The 21,633-nt window shown below is 43.4% G+C and overlaps 2 protein-coding genes across 7 annotated transcripts; both read left to right on the top strand.

Annotated features, from left to right (window-relative positions):
* The first annotated feature begins 2,728 nt into the window (after nucleotides 1-2,728).
* Nucleotides 2,729-7,606, top strand: LOC126987795 (anionic trypsin-2-like). Its single transcript, XM_050845130.1, has 6 exons — nucleotides 2,729-2,823; nucleotides 4,324-4,395; nucleotides 5,224-5,455; nucleotides 5,831-5,940; nucleotides 6,400-6,578; nucleotides 7,286-7,606. The coding sequence occupies exons 1-6, from the start codon at nucleotides 2,781-2,783 to the stop codon at nucleotides 7,445-7,447; spliced, it is 798 nt and encodes a 265-aa protein (XP_050701087.1). The 5' UTR covers nucleotides 2,729-2,780; the 3' UTR covers nucleotides 7,448-7,606.
* Nucleotides 7,607-9,104: 1,498 nt separating this feature from the next.
* On the top strand, nucleotides 9,105-16,416 carry LOC126987796 (c-Myc-binding protein homolog). Of its 6 annotated transcripts, none has more exons than XM_050845135.1 (4): nucleotides 9,105-9,261; nucleotides 12,614-12,802; nucleotides 14,006-14,212; nucleotides 15,143-16,416. In XM_050845135.1, exons 1-3 carry the CDS (start codon nucleotides 9,238-9,240, stop codon nucleotides 14,198-14,200), a joined length of 408 nt encoding a protein of 135 aa, XP_050701092.1. In that variant the 5' UTR covers nucleotides 9,105-9,237; the 3' UTR covers nucleotides 14,201-14,212; nucleotides 15,143-16,416. The 6 variants fall into 6 exon arrangements, with proteins under 6 accessions (XP_050701092.1, XP_050701093.1, XP_050701088.1 ...); XM_050845136.1 differs by having other exon boundaries at nucleotides 9,216-9,339; nucleotides 14,859-16,416; XM_050845131.1 differs by lacking the exon at nucleotides 9,105-9,261 and adding an exon at nucleotides 9,316-9,405 and having other exon boundaries at nucleotides 14,859-16,416.
* Nucleotides 16,417-21,633: the final 5,217 nt, after the last annotated feature.

A 21,633-nucleotide genomic window follows, 5' to 3' on the forward strand; every position in this document is an offset into this window, starting at 1 on the left:
ATTTCGTTACCACATAAGTGACATAACACAACTTCGCGGTCTCCTGGACTGGACTCCGCTACAAACTTTCCTTAGCCCACAGGAAAAGTGAGTCTCGCTACCTTTGGACCTACGAAGCTACGATAAACTCTCTCTCTCTCTCTCTCTCTCTCTCTCTCTCTCTCTCTCTCTCTCATGAAGAAATAATAATAAAAATAATAATCAATGCGTTTATTGGTGAACTAACGACCTTGCTTCCGGAGCGGCCCATATATAGGCAACAGTGTAATGCTACAGGCTGATGTTGATGATGATGATGATGTAATTAGTATTTTCTTATCGTATCCCATTCAACTGCTGTGAGTCCATCCCTCGGCTTTACGCAGTATCCCACATTACGATGACTGTCCCATACTTTCAGCTGTGTTCATTCACGCTCCGATAACTTCATAAACACATACACGCACACACATTATTTTTTCACCAGCTATAGTATTTTCATCATATATACATTTCTGTTATCCCGCCACCTCCGTATCGGCACGGCTTAATTAACTTAATTAACCCTACAAGCTACGAGGGTGACCACTTCAGGCCACCCCTCATGCAGGCACTTTGATCAAAACGATACACTTTTTTTTTTATTATCAAGTGTAAAAGAAAAACAGTCCAACAGATAAACGCAGAAAATACCCTAGATTAACATGTGATATCATTAAGAACCATATGAATCCTCGTTATTTTGCTATACACGAATATTTCGAGAAACCGACGCCAATCCCAAGACTTGCATATCTATACTCTTGGTAGAAGTTTATCTTGTTAAATACGCAACGACACTTCCGTACTACCGGTAGACTTACTGCAGGAGCCACCGAGCCACCCACACTCACACGCGGGAACCCTTTATCGTCATTCCATCTAATCTCAGACGGACGCACACGGTCGCACACCCGCCGTCACGTCACCAGTAGGCTCAGTTCGCCTCGCTGCAGCTTTGAATCCACATTTCCATCGTCTGTATGGGCCAGTCTTACAGTCCAGTACAGTACGTTTGTAAGCTCCCCAACCAAACACACAACACGACGAAAATTCCTTGTATAGTGTTTTTTTTCACATTTCTTACCTTCTTTTATGCCCTTGAACTGACTCCTCTGCTGTAAAAAAAAATATATATATACAAGGAATTTTCGTCGTGTTTTGTACCTGGTTGGGGAGCTTACAAACGTGCTGTACTAGACTGTAAGACTGGCCCTATGTCCTTTTGTCCACATATTTGTTATCCGCCAATCCACGTACCCTGGCTTCGATAAAAAAAAATGATCACACTTTGAACTTAATTCTTCCCTTCTTATCAGCCCGGAGCCTTAACTTTCGTCATTTCAACAACATTCCTCGCTACACCGCCTTAATCGTACATGCATGTACTCGTTCTTATAAACTCCATGTACTTTGTGTAGCATTAGCAATTGTTATATCATATCACTATATTACGTGCATATGCCAAACGCGAAGGAAAAAAAACTTAAGGCAACCCTGACTCCATTTTCCCTTAATTTTTTAGTAGCCCTCTTTAACCTCACCCCCGGCAACCCTAACCCCATTTTCTTTCAGTATCTTTTCCATTAAACCATTGTTCTTCTCTCTGTTAACATCCCCTAGCTTAAAACAAAATCCTAACCCTTATTTATACATCTCAAAAATAAGTGAATGTATAGGTTTTAATTTTAAGGCAACCCCCCCTTAAAGAATAATTACAAGCCGAAGAACAAGACGCCATGACGATTCCGCCAAGAGGTCGAGAAATTCCTCTCGTCAGATTTCAGCGGGCCACCACGCCGACCGCTAGAGGCAGAGAATGGCAGTGTGAGACGGGCGTTACCTCCCGCAGCCACCCTCTGTGAATGATCTGGACCTTTACTCTTTGACGGTGTGGTCTGATATCCATTTTGTATAGCAACTCCTCTGGTTAGTCTACCTGTGGCATACGCTGATATTTATTGACTGGATTCCTGTGGTTTCCGTCACTTCATTAAATTACCCGGGTAAAAGAGGGTCTAAGGGTTGTATTTTAAAACATTTCGTCGCCCAAGTTCACATATTTGACATGGCTTTCGTAGGAGCTGTAGGCCTTTCCAGGGGTAGTTTTATGACCCTGGTGGTAGTTTGGGCCTTCTTCTGTGCCATGAACCTTAAAAAACACTCATGAAAACCCGATTGATCCGTGCCTGATGGTGGGCAATAGACACACTGCTAGGGAGGACGAGGGGGGCAGAGACTGAGGGAAGACATATCGCCACCCAAGAACACATATCTGACAAAGCTTTCGTAGGAGTTGTGGGCATTTCCAGGGGTAGTTTTATGACCCTGGTGGTAGTTTGACCCTTCTTCTGTGCCATGAACCTTAAAAAACACTCAAGAAAACCCGATTGATCCCCTCTTTGACCTTTAGAAATAGTTGATGTGAGAAGCAATGGTGTCTTAAAATACAGCCCTAAAGCACTCACCTACTGTTTCCTGCTTGTATTCTTGTAAGACAGAATCGTACTATTGGAAAAACTGTGAGTCACCGTAACTAAACCAAATACTGGATAAATCACTTGTGTGGGTGAATCAGAGTATTGACAAGCCCACACATTTTTACTGACGCACAATAGGTAAATCTGATCGGTGCTGAAAACTTCATTATCTCTATCGCAACAGGGGTGGATATCCTTCCTGAGCCCCCCGTGCATGTGCCAGGTGTGTTGGGTGCCACGCCGTAGCCTTATTAGAAGCGGCACTCGCTCACCTCCCTCAGTATGTTTGTGTTCGCCATGAAGCTCTCAACGTTGGTCATACTGCGTAAGTGCCTGAACCTCGTCTTCCTTAGTTGCTTGTTCTGTCCAAGGCGCTGACTGCATGGGGAGTCCCGAAGCGAGATCAGCCAGGTTTGGGAGTACAGTTTATTTATTTCTAGAGTATTCATTAATGTTTTGAACTCTTTCGCCGCCTCAGGATGTTCAGCGTCATCAAGTTCCCCCAAGTTCCTCAAGTTCCGTTTCTTTGATTTCCTTCGCGTGTACAAGTGATGGCTGGTTCATGTCCGGCGGGTAACAAAGTACACCATCAGTTAGCGAAGCATAATCGTAAAGTACCGAGAACCATAAAAAAAATATTCGGCTAAAGGGAGTTGAAACTGATTCCTTTGATTTCCTTCGCGTGTACAAGTGATGGCTGGTTCATGTCCGGCGGGTAACAAAGTACACCATCAGTTAGCGAAGCATGATCGTAAAGTACCGAGAACCATAAAAAAAATATTCGGCTAAAGGGAGTTGGAACTGATTCCTTTGATTTCCTTCGCGTGTACAAGTGACGGCTGGTTCATGTCTGGCGGGTAACAAGGTACATCAACAGTTACCAAATCATAATCGGAAAGTACTGAGAACCATAAAAATATATTCGGCTAAAGGGAGTTGGAACTGATTCAGAGGAGTTTCGACACTGATAGCCACAGCTCTGTATGACTCGACATGGCTTAAGGGATCAGTTGTTATCACTCCGCTAGATATCATCAATCCCTTAACGAGCATTACGCCATTCACGTCAAACACTGCCCTAAAAACACCGGGGTCCATTACCGAGCACCAGCAAGGAGGTTTTCAGCTGGACAGGAGTGTCGAGATGTGATGATGATAATTGTTGGTGATGGTGATGATGATGATGATGGTGTTGTTGTGGTGTTTTTTTTACAACAAAGGAGACAGTTCAAGGGCACAAAAAAAGGAAATAATAAAAAAAGCCCGCTACTCGCTGCTCCTAAAAAAAAATCAAAAGAGGTGGCCGAAAGAGAGGTCAATTTCGGGAGGAGAGGTGTCCTGTGTGTGTCTTTAGATAAATAAATAGGTAGAAAGTTGGATAGATAGATAGATAGCTGAATGAGGTTATAGTTTATTGTGCTATTGCGTGACTAATTTCAAAGCCTACAAATGGTGGTGTGGGGTATGAGGGAGGGCATGTTGAAGTGATTGATTTAAATTAGTCCGCCTTTCCTCGTTTTCTCTAAATCTCTGTTTCTACATTCTCTAGTTTGGCTCCAAGCAACGTCACGCATAAACCACGCCTCGGCCGTGTTTATATAGACTTAGTTACTGATAGCAGAGTGTTATCACCACTTTGCCCTAATCCCCTTTTTAGTTTCACAATGACTGTTTCCCAATACTTCTTCCCCACGACAACTAGCTCTACCAGGAGGACGGATGTTATCTTATTCTGAAAAGGTTAAGAATGGTAGTGGAGGGATAAAATAGCTCTGTTTTATTAATGGTGTCTTTGCTCATGTTCTCCCTCCCCGTGGCTGAACAGTGGCAGGGGCGGCGGTGGCAGCGGCGGTTGGGCGTACTCCCAGGATAGCCGGGGGTCAGGAAGCCAACAGAGGTGAGGATGGTGTCTGTCTGTCTGTGTTCCTCTCCCTCTCTATCTTTCTATCTATCAACCTATTTATCTATCTATTCATTTCAACGTTGCCAGATTGTCGTACTCAGCCGATTATATTTCCCGACTTCCTACCCCCAAACTGTCTTGTGGGCTCCAATAACGAAACTCATTTATAGTTATCGTTAATAGAGTTAGATCCTGATGTTTCTTGGCAATAGTTAGGCGTCAGAAACCGGTAAATACTGTGCTCTGAGTACGACTATCTGGCAACGGTGATTCATTTTATTATCCCTGCAATACCTGCCAATAACCTGCCGAGGAGTGTAACGACGCCTCTCGCCTAAGAACTATCGCCCCTCTCTATCTTTCTATCTATCAACCTATTTATCTATCTATTCATTTTATTATCCCTGCAATACCTATACGTCATAACTACGAAAACATCACCTGCCGAGGAGTGTAATGACGCCTCTCGCCTAAGAACTATCGCCCCTCTCTATCTTTCTATCTATCAGCCTATTTATCTATCTATTCATTTTATTATCCCTGCAATACCTAAACGTCATAACTGCAAAAACATCACCTGCCGAGGAGTGTAACGACGCCTCTCGCCCACAGATTATCGTACTCAGTGCCGCATATTTACCGGCTTCTGGCCCATAACTTGCCAAGAAGCACCAATAATTAACCATTTAAACGATAACCATATATGAAGGCAGTTATTTGAGTGATGGAAGTAGTTTTGGGGGTCGGATATCGGCAAACATGAGGCAAAGTATGACAGTCTGGCAACATTGCTCTCGCCTAAGAACTATCGCCCCGCCGCAGGTCAGTTTCCGTGGCTGGTGTCCCTGCGGCTGACCAACACGGAGACCACGTGGCACCTCTGCGGCGGCGTGCTGATCAACTCACAGTGGGTGCTCATCGCCGCCCACTGCCTCGACCATGAGAAGCCCGAGTGGCTGGCCGTGGTCAGCGGGGAACATCGGACGGACGTGCACGAAGGATCGGAGCAGCTTCGCACTGTTGACTATTTCATCCAGCACCCTGACTATATCTAGTAGGTCGCCATTTGCCTTTTTTTCCCTTTATGGTATTCAAAATTCCAGTCAAACCACGATTTCCGCTGGCGTGGTTCTCATATTTCCGTGGTTTTCTGACGTGTCCACGATCTTCCAAAGCTACGGTAGATTTCATCAAAGGAAGACGGTATTACTCACCATCATCATCATCAGCAATAACAAGAAACAAATGAAAATCACGCCAGAGGAAATCGTGGTTTGACTGAAGGTCCACGGAGAATTTGCCCAGTGTAATAGCCCCTTTAAACAACCTAAATGGCTGTCCTTTTACCTTAACAGAATAATGTGCAGGTGTATCTATATCTAAGTGTTGCTATTCACTTAAACGCACTCCTCTGTCTTATGCCCCGCAGCTACCAGAAGCCGTACGTCAACGATGTGGGTCTGGTGCATGTCTCGAGCCCCTTCATCCAGGACGCCTACACGCAGGCAACGCCCCTCGGCAACTTCGATTCCCTCCCAGGTACGCCTCACGTTATTATTCTCCCGGAGGCGTTGATGGTAGTGGTGGTGGGGGGTGATGGTGGTGGTACTGTTGTTCTTCTTTTGGTGATTGTAAAAGTAGTAGTAGTAGTAGTAGTAGTAGTAGTAGTAATAGTAGTAGTAGTAGTAGTAGTAGTAGTATTTCAAAACTCTCTCAATATCCCACTTTCCCTCTCAAAATTCAACATTCCCTTCTCATTATTCCGTTTCTGTTCAGCGTTACCATATTATCGTTCTCAACACATCGCATTCATCAGTTCCAGGGCCCAGAACTCTCATTACCACACCGATTCCAGTTAAAGTTATCGTCAAAAGCGTTACGTGTTGATGTTTGTTGACAATAGCTGTGAGTCAGGAACCGCAAAATACGATGTACTGAGTGGGTGCGTACGGTAATTTGGTAACGCTACTCCTGTTTCCCTTCTTTTTTCCACCAAAGAGTATTGCACCGAGGCTGGCTGGGGGCGGCCGAGCGATAGCACCGGCGAGTCTAGTGTGCTAAAGTACGTTGATGTCCCTATTCTGCCTTCCTATTACTGCGAGAACGCCTATTCGTCACCCAAGGACCCCGACAGCTTGTGCGCCGGTTTCCTGCAAGGTGGCGCCGGCTTCTGTACGGTGAGTGCGTGGTGAAGGGTTGGGTTGGTTTGGACTCGGGTTAAGTTTAATGACTGGCATATCCTCCTCGCATGCAAGGAGATCGTAACGTCAGTTTTGTTAGTTTTGCATCCTTGCCTCCTACTCTCTCCACCCCCTTTCTCCTTCTTGCGTACTAATCATCCAGTCTATCTTTCTCTAAATGTATCTGTCAACCTATCTATCTGACTATCTATCTATCTCTAATGACCGCGTAACGAACGAAAATGAGGACAATAATCACAGTATCTTTCTCTAAATGTGTCTGTCAACCTATCTATCTGACTGTCTATCTATCTATCTAATGACTACGTAACGGACAAAATGCGGACAATAATCACAGTATCTTTCTCTAAATGTATCAGTCAACCTATCTATCTGACTATCTATCTATTTCTAATGACCACGTAACGGACAAAATGCGGACAATAATTAGTCTATCTTTCTCTAAATGAGTCTGTCAACCTAACTATCTGACTATCTATCTATCTCTAATGACTACGTAAAGGACGAAAATACGGACAATAGTCATTCATTTTGAGTTTTCCGGTTTCACTCATTCCGTGTTTACCTATACTAATGATCCCTAAGATAGAACGGAAGCCACTTAAAAACTATTCAGCACGACGTTCTTTTTCATGGTGACCCTTCCCCCCCCCACCCCCTTACCTGATTCTTCCTCACGCCAGGGGGACAACGGCGGGGGTCTGCGGTGCTGGGACGGTGTGAACGGCCGATACGTGGTAAGCGGCCTCCTGTCGTGGCGGACGGGCTGCGCTGAACCCAACAAGCCCGGGGTCTACATGAACGTGGCGCATTACTTGGACTGGATCTCGTGGGTCATCGCATGAGGCGAAAACCAATCTTCAGAGTGTTGAAAAAATGATTGGTTTGCTCCATGTTCTTACCCTGACAGATGTCGATATGAATAACGTGTTGTTACGAAGTGTATATACAGTCTCTGATCATTATTGTAATATGTGATTAAATAAAAATGATGTATATTCCTATTCCGCATGTTCCGTCTTCATCATCATTATATTCTGAAACCTAGTCCACTGCAGGTAAGTTTCTAGAAATATACTACTATTATTTGAGGCGTAGAGCTCCTTTATGAGTTCCAAAGGCTTTCCCAAAGTTCGCCAGCTCTTTCTGTCTGTTGTTAGTGCACTCTTCGCTGCTTCGGCAATGGTTCAGCTTCGTCTCTCCATCTGGGACATTCATTTGTCATCAGTTCTGCGCATGAGATGACCTGGCTAAGTCCATTTCTTATTCTTAATCGTCATTAAAATGTTTTTAACCTTTGTTACATAATCCATGACGCTCTCTTCCTGTTTAAATATCTATCCAATATTGTTTCACCAATCGTTTGTATCAGATATTTATATTTCCCTACTCTCACAAGTATTTTGTTCCCCGATCATTATTTGTTGTCCTGCAAACGGTTATTAACAGTGCCGTATATATTTGTAAGGGGGGGGGGGGCACCTGGGGAGGCACAGCTGAGTATGGGGGGCATTAAGCAAGTGGAGCTCAGGGGCATTCTGATGCCACATGGAAGGTTACAGTGGCATATTCTAAGATCAGATCAATGATGGGTGTTAATTAAGGCATGGCCAGTGGGGATCGAGAGGGGGCACCGGATTCTTTGGGGGAGGGGGCACGTACGCCCGTCCCCCCTATCTACTGTACTAAAGCTGATTATTAAACATTAGCTTTGCTTTCTTCATGGCCATCTTCAGACTTACTTTCTGACCCTGTTGAATTTCTCGATCCTTCTGCGAATCTAAGGTTGTTAAAGTGTTCACCGTCTATTGGCGTCCAGTATATATTATCTCACTAATTTCATAAATTCTTCTCTCCACATTCCTGTAACACTGCTGAGTGGGTGACGGGTTCCATCAGCTGCTTCCAGTGGGTTCTACAGGTTGGAAACAAAGACATAATTACACTCTAGAGACAGTATACTACCCAGCAAATAGTGATGGGAAGCAGGGAGACAAACGATGGTGTGTATTTCTGGAGCAATACAACGGACACACTTGAGAGTCTGGAGGTGTCCAAGTATTTCGGACTTTCCTAATCTATTTTACGTTCCGTCTTACGGCTGCTTCCTGATTGACTGACTTGACTGACTGACAGAGTCGGACTCGAACCCAAGGATTCTACTCCTTACTTATCCCCTCAGACCCCGACCCTGACAGCCTCGGCCTTGCGCACGTCAGTCATCCCTGCGCGCCGCCGTTCTCTGCGTGGCCCCGAGCACCGCCGCGCAGGGCAGACGCGGCTGGAAGTACTCTGTGGCATGACCCGAGAACACGAGAGAAAAAGATAAAATCAATATAGTGAAGCTAAATCAGATATACAAGACCACAGACCACACACCACCCAGACCACAAGACCACACTATCAAGACCACATCACCGATTCAAAGGCAGGACTTCCGCAATTTACCTGAACCTGAAGAACCAGTGCAATGCAGCGGCGTAACAAAACATAAAGCAGGAATCCTACCTGGGATATTTATTCCGGACTGAGTTGCTGTACTAAAACCTTTACTGGTAGCACATGTACACATATTTATAGGGCGGCTCCCTGGTGACAGCACGAGCCACAACACACACCGCCGCGCGCCGCCGATATGGAGAGAGCGAGTGGCATGAAGGTAGAGCTCTATTAACCCTGTGGCCGTTGTGGTGTGCGGCGGGGCAGGTCCAGGCCGGGGCAGCGGAGCATGGACAAGGTGCACACGCCTGTCCGGGGCGGGGGCGGCGCGGGGCACGAGGAGGGGGCAGCAGCGGGCGAGGCGGTGAGGCGCGGGGCGGCGGGGCTGGCTGGCAGGGTGAGGCCTTCCCTGCACCCCCGCCACACGCCTCCACACCCAGGCGTTATCGGCTCGGGGGACGCCAGCCGATAAATCCGGCCTGTCGACGCCGTCCTCACAGGCCGTCTCCACACAAGGGACCGTGGCACTCCGCGGAGGGACAAAATCTCTAACAACAACACACACATCAGAACCCCATAGACACGTGTTGTTATAAGTGCAGGGAATAACAGTCTAAAAAGCATAAAATCATTGGCGAATCGAGTCTACGGTCGGCTGCTCCCCGCCTCCACCTGGCAGGCTTGGGTTCAAGTACATTTTGTGTACTCGAGTCCAAGTACGATTGCATAGCATCACAAATCCAAGTACAAGTACAATTACTCAGTTATGTAGCTGAACTCCTTCAAATACGAGTACTTTTGTACTATATTCGAATTAAAGTACAAGTACTTCTTTGCTCTTGACAAGCCAAGCCCTCTTTGCCCTGAGTCACCACACATGACCTCAGGTACCAGACCACCTGGCCTCCCCAAGCTTATTACACACCCTTGTTAATCCCTTACCTTGACCTCACCTCCACCAATGCAGGTCGTCAAACACCACACCAGCCACACATTTGCACGTTTTGGTTGTACTCGGTTGTAATAAAAAAATAGTCAAGGATTTATTCCAAGTACAAGTTCAATTACTAAGGAACTTATGACTCCGAGTACAAGTACACGATATTGTGTACTTAAGTATGAGTACATGTAATTGAATCCAAGCCAGCCACCTGGGCCTCCTTCCTGGCCACGGCTGTTTTGGCCTCGTGCTTCGCCAGTAGTTACTAGGTAGATAGGTAGTCAGGCAGCATCAGGTTAGTATTTCAGGATACTGTTCATAGTGGTGATGTAAAATACTGCCAGACTGTCAAAATAAAAACTAATTCATGTGGAAATATGCCTCCAGACCTAAAGTACAGATCCACACTCACTTAAAACTCGCCCCTCCAGCATTTTTGGCTCGGCCCCAAATGTCTTGAGTGTGTAGCAGCAGCCCTGCACCGTTATGTCTGCTGCATTGATACAAGACAAATTTAAAACATTAGCATTGCTTGGCCTAAGTCACAACACGTTATTTCTTCTGATGGCTGTGTGGTGGATTTCTTTAAAAGGGCTGGGCAAAACCATGTCCAGTTTTACATTGGGTGAGGTTATTCCCTTAGCAGCATCTTGTCAAATGACCTAAACAAGCGTGGCTATTTGCCGAGAAGCTCAGCAAATAAGTTGATCTTGCAATGCTATTTATGCCGTCAATGCAACCTAGCACTTAGTAACCTGTTGACACTAAAATAGTGATGCCATTTAATTGGTGTGTTTATTTGCTGATCAAGCAGCTCAGCAAATAATTCATTATTGTGTAGTTATTTACTGAGCAGTTTGACAGTCAGTCAAAATAGTAACTTACTGTTATTTAGTTAAGAACTTATAAATTGGCAGAACCCCACCTTATCGTAAAGGATGGTAACAAACTGCCATGAAATAGTGATGGCAAGACCGTTACCACACACTGCTTGATAAATGGGAGCTAAGAAGGTAGTAACCTATTGTTTCATAATTAGTTCAGAACTATTTATAAACTAACCTTCGTGGCAGTCACATACGCCTGCTTCTGCCCTGTATGTTTTTGTTCATTTGTACCTCTGTGGTGAAGTGGTTAGCACACCTATGAATCTGCAGGCCTTGGTTAAAATCCTATCCCGGGCAGTCGGTGCGCCCTCCACTCAACTATGTATCCTCCCAATTAGGCTAATTGATAAGTGGGTACCTGAAGAAACCTAGGAAAGGTAAACTGTTTTAATCCAGATGCTGCACTTGCCCTGTGTCCTTGTGTAATGGGTTACTACCCACCACAGGCTCATGGTCTAATGTGACAGAGATGAGCATCGAGGTCATGTGCAACTTCAGCATATGCCCCCAACTTTACCAAGTAAGGACCTGCATTTTATTATTATTATTTTTTTTTTTTTTATGTTTTGCCTATGGCACTGGTAGGCTTTTTTCGGTGGGGCCTGGTGGTTAGCTCCAACCCGTTATGGCGCAGGCAAGTGTTTATAGTGGTGCCAACTCGCTTGGCTCATGCTGCCTTCGGAGCTCAGTTTTTATCCTCATTTTTTGAGGAAATCTAGAGTCCTGACCGAGAGGTAGTCTTCAGGACAGCATGTGGGTAGTCTTAGGCCACTTGGCGATGATTTAAAATTGTCAGCTTGTTGCGGTGGGTGGGACATGAACCCCATCCTTCTAGATGCCACGCCAGCACGCTGGCCACTCAGCCACCGCCTCCCCATCACTCGGCCATCATTTAAAGTTGATTCTTCACCATATTTCACCTCCCTACTCAATTTAGGAAGTGGTCGGCCAATTCCTTTTTTTGTGCTAAATCAGCTTTCTTGAGGGTAGGTGTTCCGTATCACCTCTCAATTTTTTACCCTTCACAGTTGCTTGCTCAATACGAGGGCCTTGTGTGCCCTTGTATGGAGTATGCATCTCATGTTTAGGGGGTTCCACCTACACAGCTCTATTGGACAGAGTAGAGTCAAAGGCTTTTCACCTCATAAGCTCCCCTACTCTTACCAGAATTTTAAATTCTGGCACAGTATTGCTTCTCTTGGTATCTTCTCTTGTAATTTACTTTCTAATTGCTCATCTGAACTTGCTAATTGCATGTGGATGTCAAAATATGATATAGGAAGTAATGAGGACATGTTGGAGTATTTTTGTGTGGGTATAGTAGCAAAGGGAGTGGATTATGGAGTGTCTAAAAGGTGAAATGTGGTACTCTGAGATGGTTTGCACATGTGATAATAATGAAGGAGAATGACTTCGTAAAGAGAGCATAATGAGGGGGAGGGTATCAAAGGAAGGCCACCTGTGAAATGGGTCAACAGAGTGGACGAGCATTGGTAAGAGCTGGGAGGCATGGAACTGAATGTGCTGTGAGGGAGTGTCAGAATGGGGAAAATTGGAGATACCTCTGCCATGCCCACCCCTTTAACATTGGGGACATATACAGATAGATTATACACACGTCACTTAACAGTATTTGATGGTGCACCACATTCAGTATATTTCAATGCTTAATTTCACCTCCAAACTTTTCATAAACATCTGGCAAAACATGATGATAACTATTGCAATGAGTTCCATTTCCTCAGAGCATGGATTCCGAACGTGAGAAGTTCCGCACCTACATAGAGAAGACTGGGGTGATGTCTGCCCTGACGGACGCTCTGGTGCAGCTGTACGAGGAGCAAGAACGGCCATCTGATGCCCTGGGTCACATTAAAAAAACTCTGGGTTCCGTGACTCCCTCCATCCAGCACTGCCATATGTTGGAGGAGACGGTATGTTAAGAAATGAGAGATTTTTACTTTAATTTTCAGACTGCACAGACTTTATGGTCCAGAATAGGTGATCTGTCTATAAAATCTAAGTACAACAACATCTAACAGCTCACATATGTTGCATGTTTGCCTTAGCATATGCTAGGATGTAGGAAGTGGTGATCTAGTTTGTTTTATAAATGAATCAATCACGTTGCACTGAATCCCTGAGGAGGGAGCTTATTCCATTCTGTAGAGCAATATTGGGGAAAAGAATCTAGTACAGCCTGAAGTTATTTGTAGACATTTCAATTCAGCAACATTATTTGTGGTTTGTGATGTATCATTGGTCATCAGTCTTAAACAGATTGGATTCACCACCATTCATAAAGCCAGCAAGGGTTGACTGCCTGATAAAGTATAATATAATTTCTGAAAATTGTTGAAAATCTGGTGATTTTTTCTTAAAATTGCTGTGATGGTTGCAAAGTACATAATATAAGAAGAAATCAATAAACATAATGACGCAAATAATCCCTTTGCCCTAAGTAATTGGGAGGTTGAATTTTCCTTTGATGAGAGTGTAGGCCTTGAGGCTATTGGTCACCAGGAAATTCCAGCCAATCTCAGCTTGTGCCCAACAATGACATAGCCCAAGGTAGGCAGAGCTTATCCCTCAGTACACTCACAGGCTGTACATGCCACACACACACACAGAAAATAAAAATAATGAGCCATTGATGCAGTGGACTATGACTTTGCTCTGACAGTCCAAAGTTCGAGCCTCACTCAGGCTTGAAAGATCTTCCTGCTGACAAGGAGCAGTGACTGTCTCCTCTTGAACAAGTGGAATGGAGGGTGTGTGGTGTGTGAGGTCCCTGCATTCGCCCATATATCAGTTTATGGTACATGACTGATTAATATTTTATGGAGTGAGTAAAATGTAGAAATTTACCAACTATGTACTGCATTATAATAGAATGTTCTAAGTGAATTCCCTGGTTCACCATTCTGCATCCTTACCTCATCTCACTGTTTTGTTCACCCAATCACTCTGTCTCTGCCTTGCTTTTTTTTTCTCAGCCTTACCCCAATGCTTCTCTCTACCATCCACCCTTTCTCCCTGCCTTACAACACTTTACTCCCTGCCTGGCCACCCTGTGTTTCTGCCTCACTCCTTCTCTACCTCACTACACTCACCTTTTCTATTGTTGCAACATTCAGATCAAGGAGCAGGAAGCCATCATTGAGAACCAGCACATCCAGATCAGTGAGCTCACAGCGGAGGTGAAGAACCTGCGTGAACTCCTGCCACATTTGGAGAACCGAGGGTCTGAGGCAGGAGCAGGAGCAGTTCCACCACCAGCAACCACAGCTCCTTCTAGACCCTCTAATGAAACTCCCCGCAACTCTTCTTGAGCTCTCTTAAAGGTGAGTTATAAATTAAACGTATTACATGGCACTCTTTACTTCTTTTCTTCTTGTCTTTGGGCCAGTTCTACAGTCCAACACAGTGTCATTGTAATCTTCCAAACCAAACTATAATATCCATAATAGACAGGTTTTCTATTTGGCAGGGGGGCTTCATGGTGCAGTGGTTAGCACACTCGGCTCACAACCGAGAGAGCTCGGGTTCGATTCCCGGGCGAAGTGGAAAAATTTGTGCGGCTTTTCCGATACCCTACGCCCCTGTCCACCCAGCAGTGAATGGGTACCAGGTATTAATCGGGGGTTGTTTCCCGTCTCCTGGGATCTGTTCCCTTCTCCTATAATTCCTTCCCCTTCTGTCTCTCTCCAGCATATGACCACAGATGTTGCGCCGACTGAACGAAACTTTCCAACTTTTTTTTTCTATTTGGCACCAGATACTAAAAAGATTCCCTGTGTAGTTTCCTCAAATTTGTTAGCTTCTGTGTCAGTACTGAACACTATACTAGAAATTCCTGTGACCTTTTGTGTTTGCTTTGGGAGCGTACAAACCTGCTGGGTAGCCTAGTTTAAAAGCTTATCTGCATTCCCCTGACAGTTTTTGTGATCACCACTTTTGTATAGCTGATTATTGTTGTTGTTTTTTCAGGCAGGTGGTGAAGTAAAGGTTGTTGCAAGAGGATTTCCTATAATTTTCGGAGGAGCTTCTATTTTCCTTTGTCTCGATGTAATTTTTATAGCCTAAGTGTTTTCCCCTTAAAAGTCAACATGGCTGTCTTCATCTTGTCACTTCTCTGTATTGCCTCACAATTACTGTCATTTGCAAACTTGATACTATTTCATTCTATTTAAATACTATTAAAAAAAATGAGCACACCATCAGTACATCTACAGATTATATAGTTAAGTAATGTGATTATTATTTCATTACAGTGTCAGTCAGTCAGTCAGTTGGTCAGTCTGCAGCACAACTGTTTTGAGCGTCAAGTCACAAAACAGACGGCTTCAATCTGTTTACTTGTATACTTACTTTTTGATGGTTAAGATAGATAGTAATAGAATGCGTACCTCATTATACAGAATTCTTGTTTACTTATGTTGAGAATACACATAGTAACCTACACACACACACACACACACACACACACACACAGGCACAAAGCTATACACTGCCCATAAAAAGACAAAATACAAGTTATTGTTGTAATAATTTTTTCCCAATCATGACTGGTCCATATCAGTCTCTGTAATCAAGGAAGTAATGAAACAAAGATAGTAAAAAATAAAAGAAAAATATAAAATTGAACAAAACTGAAGTGACTCCTTGGGAATTTAGTAAATATTATAATTCACCATATTGTAAATTATTCTTAAACAAGCAGTTGAATAACCAATTAATTTTGAGAGGATAGAATTGTATCAGTTGTACAGAAAAAGGAGTAAAATATGATGTGACTGCAAAAATAATGCCATCACTGTTCAAACTGGTGCTAAAAATTCATAAAAAAACAGGATATCTAAGCACTTAAATCCCTGTAAGTAAGAATGTTTTACCAACTTGTCTTCTGTCATGCTCAGTGGCAAGATCAGGAGCTTTTTGAGGCCGAGGTCAGTCAGTTGTCTAAGGAAGGAGTCATTGCCTGGAGCCCGTTTAGTCACCTCAGTGCTGGGGAGCTTCAGTAGTGTGTTAAATTTACAGTTCCAAAGTGGGAGGCATTGATCCCTCCTGCCTCCCCCCTCCAATGCTCTATTTATTTAGTGACAGTAAAATTATTATTGCCATTTTTAAAGTAATAAAGAATAAACATCTTTTGGTAGAGGTAAACATAGTATGTAGTGACAGCCTAAAATCATGTTGGGCAAGTAATTTTGCTAAATAGTATTGGCATTTGTTTTTTTAACAATAATTATTGATTCATTCATCTTTGTTTCTTGTTTCAGTAATAGTTGCAACAGGAGGATGATAAATATTAAATATGAATTGTTAATGCAGTCATTAGTCAGTGTAAGCTCCATGATGAATATCAGACACATCAGTGATCATTTTCTCATGACAAATTTTCCCTTGTGGTAAGGCTGTCTGTGGATGTACTTTGTGTGATCCCACCTGACTTGTATACCTTTAAGTGTTAGGAAGATGGAGGCTTATTTTTATATACCATTATATTAGATTAACTCAATAAAAATTCTCCAACTATGAAAATGTATATTGTGCAAAGTGTATTATTGTAGAAGCACCTAGTTAAGGATTAGCTGAATTCAAGTATAATCAAATGTCTAATAGACAATATGTCCATAGAAAACTAGATATAAGCATAATCCTACTTTCGTACGTACAATAGACTCTTTCAGAAAACAAATACACACTCACTTGTCACCACAACACACCAACACCAACAATTACACTTTACTCACTTCCCTCCCCTGCACACCCGGCTTCCCCGTCCCCCCAACAGCCAACACAAATATGCGTGTTATGCACCTGATGGGTGCCCTGCGCATTAACATCCAGATCCAGATCCAGAACCATTATATTATTATTATTATTATTATATATTAATGATAATATCCTGCAATATGTGTGTATGTTTTAAGTCTTATCTTGCTAGTGTTATATGTGCAATGGTAAAGAAAAGTTTGGTTCATACACTAAAGCTGCACGTGGCCTCGGTGCTTATCTCCGCCACGTTAGCCTGCCTGGAATGAAGTAGGATTATTTTATTTTACGTGAATGCTCGAATAGTACGTAAAGTCTGAGATGTTGAATGGGAGCCGCCCGCAAAGATATATTCAGTTCAATAGATTTATTACTGAAGGAACACTACAGACAGAGGAAGTATGCCCCATGAGGCGTCCACTATTCTGTTATGCAGATGTTACCGCAGCCTCTGGCATACAGGTTTATGGGATACTCTCCATTCAATAGTTGCTGATCTGTGGACTATGGGATCCATGTCAACCTGGAATTTGGTCATATCTTCATGAAAACTAGCACAAGATCAAAGAGAGGTTCAAAGATGAGCTCCGGCGGGCAGTATGAGTCAAAGCAAGATGGTGCCACTATAAACAGTCGCCTGCTCCACAACGGGCTGGGCCGACCATCAGGCCCACACCTGTGAAAAAAAAGCCAAACGGCGCAATAGGCCGCGACGTAAAAAAAAAAAAAAAAAAATAGTAAGTCATTAAAAGACTGCAGTGAAATTCAGAAATGGACAAAATAACAAAGCCCGCACATGCGACAGATGGACTAAGGGCCGCTTTCACAGTCGTTTTGTTTTAATCGTTACCAATGGCGCGGATCGACGCTATAGTTTTCCACGTGAAACTGGCCTATGGGGTAGTGGCGGCAGCAGAGGAAGCGAGAGGTGTTGAGTGTGTGGTAAGGTGCGGGGCTAGGCTAACCCCGCAGCCGCCACTACCCCAACGGCTAGTTTTACGTGGAAATTCTATACCATTCCCCTTTGTTGTATTTTACAGTAAATATTTCAATTCAATTATAGCGGCGATCGCCATCATTGGTAACGAGGATGGGATGGGGATGAGACGACGCCACAAAGGTAACCTGCTCGGCACTTGTTTTACCCAAGGAGGATAGAGCAGCGTTGCCAGATTATCGTATTCACCACGTCGTCTTTATTATTTTTAAGCCTCAAACTCTCGTACCTACACAAATAACGATAGAAAATTGAAGTTAGCGTTAAAGCTCCTATTTATTGATGTTTGTTTGTTTGTTTTTGCATTCGTTATTGGTCAGAAACTACGAAAATGCAATGCGATGAGTACGATAATTTGGCAACGTTGGGATAGAGGGAAAGTAAAAGTATTATAACTTCCATAAAACCCTGTCGTAAAAAATATGAAATGAGCTTTTATATTAGGCATTCTTGGAGGTTTTCAGTGTTCTACCCTCCCAGAGACATGCACAGCTGATCTGCGCGCCATCTGCCAACACACGTCAACTGAAACACTGATTCACGCTATCGGGCAGACTCACGCTGGTGTTCATAATATTGTGTGTTATATTCCACGTTGTTTCCCGTGCTATGACAGTATGTGCAGTGTCTGGTTAACAAAAAAAAGCCGAAATAGGAAGCGAGGCAAACGAGTTGTACAGCTTTACAGTAACTCACAAGACCTTGTAAACATTGGAGCCATGTCTGTTGTCTGGGCGAAATGAATGTGTTCTTGTCATCTGTGGGGTATTGACTAGACACAGGCGTATAATATCAAGAGGGAGCCTTTCAACACATGCAGGATCGTTACAGGCCACTGGATAATGAGTGGGGTAAGTCCACTTTTGCATATAGGAGAGTTGGGTAGTTTTGAACATTTTTAACCGACCGTCCATAGACATCCAGCTGTTGTATTTACATGATACTCTTCCACACACCTGCCAGCATCCGTCGCACTGCCCTACTATTCAACTTTCTTTAGAGCCATTTCCTGAGAAAATGGTTAAATGGGCTGTCAAGGGGGTCTAAGCCTTTGTTAAGCACCCTTGTATAATCACACTACTGCCTGGGGGTTGGGATGGCATGCTCCTCCCTTCTCCTTTGTTGCTTACTTGCTACGGTGAACTATCAGTCAATCAATCAGTCACCCTTCATTTGGTGATGTAAGGTTTGGGTGAAATCAGAGAGAGGGTGAAGGGAGGCCAAGTTAGGAAGTGCTGTTGGGTTTAGATAGATTTGAGATCTAATGCAAATATAAAATAATGTAGATCATGGAATTCTCACCCAGAAATATTACTCTTCTCCCCCATCATGGAATTCTCACCCAGAAATATTACTCTTCTCCCCCATCATGGAATTCTCACCCAGAAATATTACTCTTCTCCCCATCCCTCCCCCCCCCTTCCCTACACACCACGCACACAAAGCGGTTATTTCCGTTCGTTGGGATTCTCGAAAATGCAACTCATTGGTAATATATATTTGTCGCCTGGGGCTTGGTAATGCTACAAATGTAATAGTAAGCTACTGTTTGAAATAAGTACGAAGATGTTATAGTTAAGCAAGCCCCCACGTCCCCCCTTTCCTTCCCATGGCCTGACGCCGGCGGGTGCTAGGCTAGCATTGGGTGTCCTGAGCTGCCCGTTGAAGGGGGTGAGGTAAATGTAATTAGTTTCATAAAGAGAGCAGATATTTTAAGTTGGATAAAAATTTAGGGTTATATGAGAATAGTGCAGGCCAACTATCATGTAAAGTTACCAATCAGTCTTACCCAAATCTCTCAAGCCCAGTAGCTTCTCCTTCCATTGCAAGTTCCATTTCTCTCCACTAACCTTATCTAATTTAACATTTTCTGAACTATGTTTATCTATAGATAGTCTCTATAAAGGTGAGATTGAGAGCACATGCGCATGGCCTCAGTTCTCATCTTCGTAACATTAATTAGCCTTGAGCCTGTGGTGAGTATGGAGCCATTCCCCAGGACACGGGCCCAGCGTGACATCTGGATTACCACATTTTATATTTTCCCTTGTTTCCTCAGGGTAGCCATTTATCGACCACTCTGAATGGGGAGACTGACAGCTGGGTAGGTTGCCCGTCGACTCACAACCCGGGATCGAACACGAACCCGCGGATTCGTAGCCAGGCATACCAACCACTGCCTCACAATCTCTTTGGTGCCCCAAACTTAGTTGCAACAGAAGTGCAGAGTCATATTTTCAATAATGCGTATTAACTGAATTTAGTGTGTGCCTACATATATTAACAATTATTACGTGACTCAGCATCACACGTTTTTCTGACACCAAATTAAGAAAAAGTAGAAAGCTCAACACTAATAAAAAAGTTTTACTACTACTACTACTACTACTACTACTTCTACTACTACTGCTACTACTACTACTACTACTACTACTACTACTACTACTACTACTACTACTACTACTACTCCCAATAATAATAATAATAATAATAATAATAATAATAATAATAATAATAGTAGCAGTAATGATAATAATAATAATACCAATAATAATATCAGGAAAAAAATAATAGAATGGTGGTAGATCGTCTATTCCGTTATTTTTTTCTTTTTTGTCTATCAATTTCAACTATTTTATTTGCTCCTCATTTCATTAGTAGTCAAATATGACAAAAAATTAGCCCCAAACAGTCGCTTATTAATTATATACCGTTGCAGAACACACACACACATTCTCTCTCTCTCTCTCTCTCTCTCTCTCTCTCTCTCTCTCTCTCTCAACCTGACCTCCTTCCTTCCTTCCCTACCTCTTATCTATATCTTTTTTTCTTCCTCCTTCCACCCCTCCCCTCACCTCTCCAATTTTTTTTTTCTCTCTCTCTCCCTTCCCTTTTTTTTTTCTCTCTCCCTCTAATACATATCATTATCAACCTGTATAATTTCACTCAGCGTTTTCATTCGTTTCTGTTCTCTGCCTCTTATTTCTATTTTCGATGTAAACGTTCTATGAGTTTTTGTTTTCATTTTGTAATATCATCACACCTTATGCCCTATTTCCCAGTCATTTACTCATGTTGTCCACCTGGTGTCCTCTGTCCTACATATGTGTCCTGACCATTACCATTTCTTGATTTTAATTGCCTTTACGATGTCATCTACTTTTGTCTGTTGTCTTATCCATTTGCAGTTTTTCTTATCCATTATAGTGATACCCAAAACACCTCTTCATCACTCTTTGGGCACCTCTCAATATCCTATCCAGAGACTTGGTTAGTGTATATGTCTCATCTATATGTCATGATGAAGAGAGAACGCACTGATTAAATAAAAACACCTGCCTTATGTACAGCGGTAGAGAGCCCCTTGCCATGTTACTTGTATTTATATTATAGACAATTGTTCATTAGGTCCTGATTACCATTTTCCGACAATGGCGCGTTGCATTCCCACACCCTGCCAGTGACGTACCGCCGCCGCCGCCATTACGTTAATCGTACCCAAGACAGAAAGTAGCCCCACACCGCAAGAAAGTTGTTACATACCACGCATGCCTTTAGACTCTCTCTCTCTCTCTCTCTCTCTCTCTCTCTCTCTCTCTCTCTCTCTCTCTCTCTCCTCCCAACCTGACCTCCTTCCTTCCTTCCCTACCTCTTATCTATATATTTTTTTCTTCCTCCTTCCACCTCTCCCCTCAGTGAAATACGTTGAAAAGCATGACGCGCTCTCTCTCTCTCTCTCTCTCACCCGCGCACGCCAAGTAAACAGATTCGAGTAACAGGTATTGTACACGTCTCTAAGTGTGTGTGTCGCCAGGTCAGTAAATTCCAAAGTGTCTCACGGGGGACTTAAAGGCACCTCCGCCAACGCCTGCAAGAGATCGTCCGTTATAATCAAAGGCATACAATCACTCAGTTAAAAGGGCACGCTCTGAAAACCAAAGAATTATCCGCGCCAACGTCAGGGAGATTTGAAGTTTATTTATTCGTTTC

Source organism: Eriocheir sinensis, chromosome 66 (assembly GCF_024679095.1).
Source record: "Eriocheir sinensis breed Jianghai 21 chromosome 66, ASM2467909v1, whole genome shotgun sequence".
Taxonomy (NCBI): Eukaryota; Metazoa; Arthropoda; class Malacostraca; order Decapoda; family Varunidae; genus Eriocheir; species Eriocheir sinensis.

Bases quoted from the DNA above. Each gene is read 5' to 3' on its own strand.
- LOC126987795 (XM_050845130.1), top strand. From the start codon at position 2,781: ATGTTTGTGTTCGCCATGAAGCTCTCAACGTTGGTCATACTGC. The intron at 5,456-5,830 runs GTAGGTCGCCAT...TATGCCCCGCAG, and splicing joins CAGCACCCTGACTATATCTA to CTACCAGAAGCCGTACGTCA. The intron at 5,941-6,399 runs GTACGCCTCACG...TTTCCACCAAAG, and splicing joins CAACTTCGATTCCCTCCCAG to AGTATTGCACCGAGGCTGGC.
- LOC126987796 (XM_050845131.1), top strand. From the start codon at position 9,331: ATGGACAAGGTGCACACGCCTGTCCGGGGCGGGGGCGGCGCGGGGCAC. The intron at 9,406-12,613 runs GTGAGGCGCGGG...CCATTTCCTCAG, and splicing joins GGGCAGCAGCGGGCGAGGCG to AGCATGGATTCCGAACGTGA. The intron at 12,803-14,005 runs GTATGTTAAGAA...TGCAACATTCAG, and splicing joins GCCATATGTTGGAGGAGACG to ATCAAGGAGCAGGAAGCCAT.